Raw genomic sequence first — 7,975 nt, 5'->3', positions numbered from 1 at the left:
GAGCTGCGGAAACGTGTGTCAGGGGCTTGGCGAATGAAAATGGCGCATAGACTGTTGTTGACGAATGGAAATGGGGCAGAGCATTGTAATCAATGCTCTGTTTATTGCGCGAGCCTTGGCACTCCAGTGTGGGGAGGGACAAATGCTGGGATGGGCTTGCTTGGCGATGCAGCGGTCAGTTGCTGAGCCTTCCCCACGAGCGGGAGTGTGGGGAGGTGCTCTAATATCATTATCATCATCGTCCTCATCATCATCATCATCGTGCCGAGCCTTCCCCACGAGCGGGGAGCCATCATGATCATGATCATGATCCATCACTTCTCCTTGTGATCCTCAAAGTTCTTCTGGCTATGGATCCCTGTCATTTGTTCGACACAACCGCAACTAACTCACACAGTCCTATCCTCGGGCTTTTCCGACAATCCTACTCGTTGGCAGCTCATCTGGGCAGGCATTCAACCCCTCACTCTCCCATGGCTTCCCCCCAATCGGTGGACGAATGTTCCCGTTCAGGTACTGCCGTCCGATACTTTAGATTCATGAGTAATTTACTTATGCTGCTTATATTTTTCCCGATTGGGGAAAACAGAGATTTTGCCATGGCCATTGTATTCGCTGTGTTCATGCTTCGCAGGTTGTTCAGGCGAGCGCTTATGGAAGGAGTACGTCACGGATCCCTCACAGAAAAACTTACGATCGTCGCATAAGATTACCAAGGAGTCACTGTGGATAGACGTATGGGACGACCCAGGTTGGGTTAAAGACTTGCTAGAGAAAAGTCCCAAAGCATCCACTGGTCAGGCCCAAGACTATGGCTTGGTGAAGGAGTTTGGCAAGACTGGAGTAAATGTCAATGCATCTAAAGCGCAAGAATTGCGTGAGGTCACCTTAGAGGAGGCGCTCGCCTCTATGGAACGGATGCCCCAGCCGCCTTCAGTTCAGAACCTTACATGCATCTTGCATAAATGCAGAACAAAGAAAAATTTAGCGTGTACCAAGCGATTGTATGCGTACCTGTGCAAAAATGGACTGGAAGACCATAGATCTCTTGGTAACTATGTCGTCCCAATATTGGTGCAAGTGGGAAGCATGTGGGATGCTCAGCAGGTTTTTAACAAGTTGATTGATCGGAATGACTATTCTTGGAATTCTCTCATCTGGGGCTATATTGAATTTGGAGATTCCAAGCATGCCCTCCTCCTCTACCAGAAAATGCAAGAGGATTCTATACGCCCTAGCAAGTATACGTTCGTCACAGTATTGAAGGCTTGTGCTAGGCTGAAAGATGCAGAAAGAGGTAGACTAGTACATGACGAGATAGCCAGAAACGGGCTGGAAACAGATCTTTTTGTTTGCAATACCTTGGTGGATATGTACGCTAAATGTAGCTCGCTTGCGGAAGCACGGGAAGTGTTTGACAAGCTGCCAGTTCGAGACCAGGTCTCGTGGAATGCACTGATCGCTGGATATGCCCAGCATGGGCTTGGTGAGGAAGCGCTGAACTGTCTTGAACAGATGCAACTGGCGGGTGTCTCTCCAAATGCTGTCACATTTGTTTGCAGCTTGAAAGCTTGTGGCAGCATAGGAGCCTTAGGAAAGGGCCAAGAAATACACGCGGAGATGGCCAGAAATGGGCTGGAGAGAGATCGTGTTGTTGGCAACACCTTGGTGGATATGTATGCCAAATGTGGCTCGCTTGCGGAAGCACAGGAAGCGATTGACAAGCTGCCGGTTAGAGACAAGTTCTCATGGACTGCATTAATCAGGGGGTATGCTGAGCAGGGGCTTGGGGAGGAAGCACTGAATTGTCTCCAAGACATGCAACTAGAGGGTCTCTCTGCGGATGCTGTCACATTTGTTTGCAGTTTGAAAGCTTGTGGCAGCATAGGGGCGATAGACAAGGGCCGAGAAATACACGCCGAGATAGCCAGAAAGGAACTGGAAACAGATCTTTTTGTTGGCAACATCTTGGTGGATATGTATGCCAAATGCGGCTGGCTTGCAGAAGCACAGGAAGCGCTTGACAAGCTTCAAGTTCGAGACGAGGTCTCATGGAATGCACTGATCACAGGGTATGCCGAGCAGGGGCTTGGTGAGGAGGCACTGAACTGTCTCCAAGAGATGCAACTGGAGGGCCTCTCTCCAGATGCTGTCACATTTGTTTGCAGCTTGAAAGCTTGTGGCAACATACAAGCGGTAGAGAAGGGCCGAGCAATACATGCCGCGATAGCCAGAAAGGGGCTGGAAACACATCTGGCTATTGGCAACACCTTGGTGGATATGTATGCGAAATGTGGCTGGCTTGCTGAAGCACAGGAAGCGTTTGACAAGCTGCCAGTTCGAGATGAGGTCTCGTGGAATGCACTGATGGCAGGATATGTGGAGCATGGGCTTTGTGAAGAGGCACTGAACTGCCTTGAACAGATGCAACTGGAGGGTCTCTCCCCAAATGCTGTCACGTATGTTTGCATCCCAAAAGCTTGTGGCAGCATAGGAGCAATAGAGAAGGGCCGCGAAACACATGCCGAGATAGCAAAAAAGGGGCTGGAAAGAGATATCGCTGTTGGCAGTACGTTGGTGGATATGTATGCCAAATGTGGCTCGCTTGCAGAAGCACAGGAAGTGTTTGAGAAGCTGCCAGTTCGAGATGAGGTCTCTTGGAATGCACTGATTGGGGGATATGCCCAGCATGGGTTTGGTGAGGAAGGACTGAACTGTCTTGAACAGATGCGACTGGAGGGTCTCTTTCCAGATGCTGTTACATATGTTTGCAGCCTGAAAGCATGTGGCAGTATAGGAGCGATAGAGAGGGGCCAAGGCATACATGCTGAGGTCGCCAGAAAGCAGCTGGAAAGAGATCTTGCTGTTGGCAGGGCCTTGGTGGATATGTATGCCAAATGTGGCTCGGTTGTGGAAGCACAGGAAGCGTTTGACAAGCTGCCAATTCAAGATGAGGTCTCATGGAATGCATTGATTGTAGGATATGCCCAGCATGGGCTTGGTGAGGAAGTGCTGAATTGTCTCGAACAGATGCAACTGGAGGGTCTCTCCCCGAATGCTGTCACATATGTTTGCAGCCTGAAAGCTTCTGGTACCATTGGAGCAATAGACAAGGGCCGAGAAATACACAGCGAGATTGGCAGAATGGGGCTGGAAGCAGATCGTTTTGTTGGCAACACCTTGGTGGATATGTATGCCAAATGTGGCTCGCTTGCAGAAGCACGGGAAGCGTTTGACAAGCTGCTAGCTCGAGACGAGGTCTCATGGAATGCACTGATCGCAGGATACGCTGAGGATGGGCTTGGTGAGGCAGCACTCAGCTGTCTTGAACAGATGCAACTGGAGGGTCTCTCTCCACATGCTGTGACATTGGTTTTCAGTTTGAAAGCTTGTGGCAGTGTAGGAGCAATGGACAAGGGCCGAGAAATACACGCTCAGATAGCCAGAAAGGGGCTGGAAAGAGATCTTGTTGTTGGCACCACCTTGGTGGATACATATGCCAAATGTGGCTTTTTTGCAGAAGCACGAGAAGCATTTGACATGCTGCCAATTCGAGATGAGGTCCCATGGAATGCACTGATTGCAGGATATGCCGAGTATGAGCTTGGTGAGGAAGCACTCAACTGTCTTGAACAGATGCAACTAGAGGGTCTCTCTCCAAATGCTGTTACATTTGTTTGCAGCTTAAAAGCTTGTGGCACAATAGGAGCAATAGATAGGGGCCGAGAAATCCATGCTGAGATGGTCAGAAAGGGGCTGGAAAGAGATCTTGCTGTTGGCAACACCTTGGTGGATATGTATGCCAAATGTGGCTCAATTGCAGAAGCAAGGGAAGCATTTGACAAGCTGCTAGTCCGAGACAGGGTCTCGTGGAATGTACTAATTGCAGGATATGCCCAGCATGGAGAAAGTGAAATGGTTTTCCATATGCTTGAGAGCATGAGAGGACAAGAGATAAAGCCAAATGGGGTCACATTCTCTATCGTCCTTACTGTATGCAGTCACATGGGTCTAGTGAATAAGGGCCAGAATTACTTAGAGGCAATGAGCAGAGATTACAGCATCACCCCAACTCTTGAGCACCACAATGGCATGATTGATCTCTTTGGCCGTGCAGGTCAATTAGAAAAGGCAGTAGCCATGGTGAAGAAGATGCCTTTCCATCCTGATCTTGTGGTGTGGCAGACAGTGTTGGGTGCTTGTCAAAAGTGGGGTAATGTGGAGCTTGGAAGACTAGCCTTTGAACATGCAGTACAATTGGATGAAAAGGATGCGGCAGCTTATGTTGTGATGTCCAATATCTATGCAAATGCTCACATGCAGAAGGAAGACAAGAAGGTCTAGAGAATGAGAGTGAAAAGACAATGTGGAAGAGCAGAGTTAGTGGACTGATACAAGACATTCCCAAAGCAAAATATATATATGCAAAGCTGGAAGACTTTCCTTCAAAATGAGGAAGTATTGTAGAACGAGGGTCACTCCCACATGTAAGTGCGAATATGACAAAAGCACCGGGAATTGACGCTTGTATGAAGATAGGGGATTTATGAGGGACAATTGGTCAGCATATAGAAGATCCTTCTCGTGTTCTATTAGATCCACCCTCCGTCGTGTTCTATTAGATCCACTCCGGAGGGCAGATCTGTCTTATGGACAGCCATGGTGTTCTTTATCCGTTGGGCCAGATATGGGCCTTGATTTAAGGGTGGAGTCTAGCCAAATCATGGCCCCTTTGGTGGGGCAGAAGAGGCTGCTGCCAGGCGGCCCTTATTGTGGGAAGGAATGGCAAGAGGAAAATGGGCCATTTATCGGGCCTTGGGGATGAATTGCTCGGCTAATAAGGCACCCTTGTTGGGCCGTTGCAGGTGAGCGATGTTGCCCTACAGATCATGTTGGTCAATCAGGCTGCCAGTTGGCCATCTTGGGGGCATCCAGGCCTATATATAGTCCCCTTGGGGGCATACGTGCAGCTCAAAGCAAGACATTTGGCATCTATTGTAGGCCGCAATCTCGGCACAAACAATGAGCAGCAAGTCAATAGCTTAGCATATTATTCCTGATATCGCAAGAGCAAAGGGGAAGATGTGAAGATCCAGACTCACAAAGCCGTGACGATTCACCAGGGGCGGAAGGAGGCATTAAAGGATCAGGTTGCAAGACCGACAGAGGGTTCGGCATGCAGGGATACCTCAACACATGGGCAAGGAGTGTCGTACGGATGACATCGTGTGGACAGAAGGTGACGTGGCAGCGGTCGGTGCAAGAGAGATGCTGGAGGACCTGTAAACCGAAGCCCTGAGGATCTGCAAACTGATGAACTGTTATCGTGGCACCCAGGAAGTTTTTTGCTTATGCATGTGCCTCCGAATTAATTGGAAATTTTGAGATCTGGTAGGGAGGTCCAATTCTGTGGTTCTTAGGAGAGGGCTTTCTCATATTGTTTTATGCAGGGGCGGAAGAAGGAACTAGAAGATCAGGTTGGAATACTGGCAGAGGGTTTGGCAGGCAAGGAGACCTCAACACACGGGCAAGAAGTGTCATACAAACAGACATCGCGCGGATAGAGGGTGATGTGGCAGCTGCAGATTGCAAAAGAGATGCTGGAGGACCTGCAAACCGATGCCCTGAGGATCTGCACCGACCGTTGCCGGCACAAATTCTCAGGGTAACGGTTTACAGGTCCTATAGATAGCCCCATTGGCGGCGTACGTGCAGTTCAAAGCAAGACATTTGGCAGCTATTGTAGGGTGCAATCCCGGCAAAACAATGAGCAGCAAGTTAATAGTTCAGCATATTATTCCTGTTATCAAAAAAGCAAATGGGAACATGTGAAGATCCAGACTTACAGAGCACTGAGCGGTGACGATTTACCACTGGGGCGGAAGGAGGAATTAGAAGATGGGGCTGCAATACCTGCAGAGGGTTCAGTGGGCAGGGAGACCTCGACACACAGGCAAGGAATGCTGTATGGACAGACATTGCGTGGACAAAGGGTGATGCGGCAGCGGCCGGTGCAAGAGAGACGCCGGAGGACCAGTAAACTGATGCCCTGAGGATCTGCAAACTGACGAATAGTTATTGTGGCAGCCAAGAAGCCAGCCACTGCTTTAGATGGAACCAAATTCTGACATGTAACACTTATTTGTTTAATAAAGATGTGAACCCACGTGCCTAGGTCCTAAGGGGTAATAGGAAAGGAAAGGGTGCATCAGATGCATGGATCATAGACTAAGGGTAGGTTTAAATGTGAAGATGGACCTTGAGTGATCTCAAGGGACATTATTGAAAGGGTATCCCTCTTTATTGTGATCTCACGTAGCATTCTTTCCACACATTGCATGCATCCGCAATCTATTTCTCTCACCTCATGAGGGCGCTCTTACCCATTGGAGGGCCCAATCAGTATCAAAATCTTGCATGCTTTGCATCCATTTACATTCTTAGAAGTTTGGTTCTTCACAGATATTGGAGTGGTGACAATTTACCACAAGGATAGGAGGAGGAAGAGAAGGTTAAGTTGCAATAAAGACAAGAGTGTGATAAGGATGGAGACATCACACATGGGTAGACAATGCTGTGTAGACAGACATCATGTGGACCAAGAATGATGCAACAATGGCCAGTGCAAGAGAGGTGCTTGAGGACTTGCAAGCCAGCGCATTGAGAGTCTACAAACTGGTGAACTGTTAACATGCCACCTAGGAAGCTTTTGGTCTCCGATTCTATTGAAATTTTTAGGATGGTGAGATTTGATTCTATGGTTCTCGGGGAAGGAATTTCTCATAAGTCTTTGCTTTTTGAGAGGAATGGGGTGTTCGAATGAAGTGACTCCCATTGGTGTGAATGTATCCTTAAAACCCTTAAACCATGAAGAATAGGGATCCCCTTGTTCTCCCTAATAGAAAGTCGGATCGAAACAAGGTTTTAAGGGGGTGATATACCTACCAAGGATCCGCTATAATAGAGAAGGCGACAGTGTTCTTTCTTTCTAGAGAAGTAGTGGTGTTTTTTCCTTATCTTCTTGTAGCAGTGGAGGACAAGTCGATTATTATACCTCCCTGCTCGAAAGTTGATGAAAGGGGCCCCTTAGAATGCACGTTATGAATGGCTTGCACACTAGAGGTTACAACTTACTTGCTATCACGTTGCCATAAGGAATTGATCCATATATATGTGAAAGATTTAATAAATTGAACCAAATCGACATATTAAGGAGTCCTAAGAACTAATTTTTCTTGTTTCTGTGGGGGTATGATAATAGGATAAATAAATGTAATAATTTGTTGATCCATATTATTTTATAATAAGGTGCTATATACATCTTGGGATGTGCCATGGATGGTTCTTTAAAGAATGTAAGATGTAAGATGGTCTCTTCCAAAAGTCTTCGATTATTTACTTCAATGCATAACATGCTGATCGTTTCTTTGGGCACCCCTGTCTTTCCATTGTCAATTTTCTTTCAACCTTCTATATCAATGGTCTCTTATTTAGGAAGCAAGAAAAGTCTAGAAGGTGGTATTCACTATTTTGGCATCTTCTCACTTTCCGCTTGTATATCTTCAAGTCAACCAAGCACACAAGCTCCATGCATCGCACATGCATCCCAGTGCATAAAGCATGCTTCTTATGCGAAAACATCTCCTTGGATCCTTCTCCTTTTTAGAAAACTATACATTTGCTTCAACGTATCAAGGATATTCAAGATCATTTGCAATCAATTATTGCAAATACTCTCATAAAGCCTATTTAATATTGTAACATCATACATGTTAATGAAGTGTTTTGACCCTAGAGAGAGCATTTAACCTAGAGAGAACATCACTCATTTATTTGGATACCAAGTCCTTACTGTAATTACAATTTTGTCTATTAGGAGACTCATCAACCCATGTCCTTACTGTCATTACTAAAATTACAATTTTGCCTATTAGGAAACTCATCAACCCATGTGAGAACGTCACATATTGGTCTA

The 7,975-nt window shown here is 46.9% G+C and overlaps 1 protein-coding gene across 1 annotated transcript; it reads left to right on the top strand.

The window, feature by feature from the left end:
- Nucleotides 1-317: 317 nt before the first annotated feature.
- On the top strand, nucleotides 318-7,244 carry LOC147902869 (pentatricopeptide repeat-containing protein At4g39530-like). Its single transcript, XM_087373871.1, has 2 exons — nucleotides 318-513; nucleotides 635-7,244. Exons 1-2 carry the CDS (start codon nucleotides 351-353, stop codon nucleotides 4,342-4,344), a joined length of 3,873 nt encoding a protein of 1,290 aa, XP_087229997.1. The 5' UTR covers nucleotides 318-350; the 3' UTR covers nucleotides 4,345-7,244.
- The last annotated feature ends 731 nt before the right edge of the window (nucleotides 7,245-7,975 follow it).

This window comes from Dipteris shenzhenensis, chromosome 4, assembly GCF_047967505.1.
Source record: "Dipteris shenzhenensis isolate YYH24624 ecotype China chromosome 4, Dip_SZ_1.0, whole genome shotgun sequence".
NCBI lineage: Eukaryota > Viridiplantae > Streptophyta > Polypodiopsida > Gleicheniales > Dipteridaceae > Dipteris > Dipteris shenzhenensis.
The sequence above is the reverse complement of the archived record's forward strand: the minus strand, read 5'-3'. Positions and strand labels throughout refer to the sequence as shown.

Bases quoted from the DNA above. Each gene is read 5' to 3' on its own strand.
- LOC147902869 (XM_087373871.1), top strand. From the start codon at position 351: ATGGATCCCTGTCATTTGTTCGACACAACCGCAACTAACTCACACAGT. The intron at 514-634 runs GTACTGCCGTCC...CATGCTTCGCAG, and splicing joins GGACGAATGTTCCCGTTCAG to GTTGTTCAGGCGAGCGCTTA.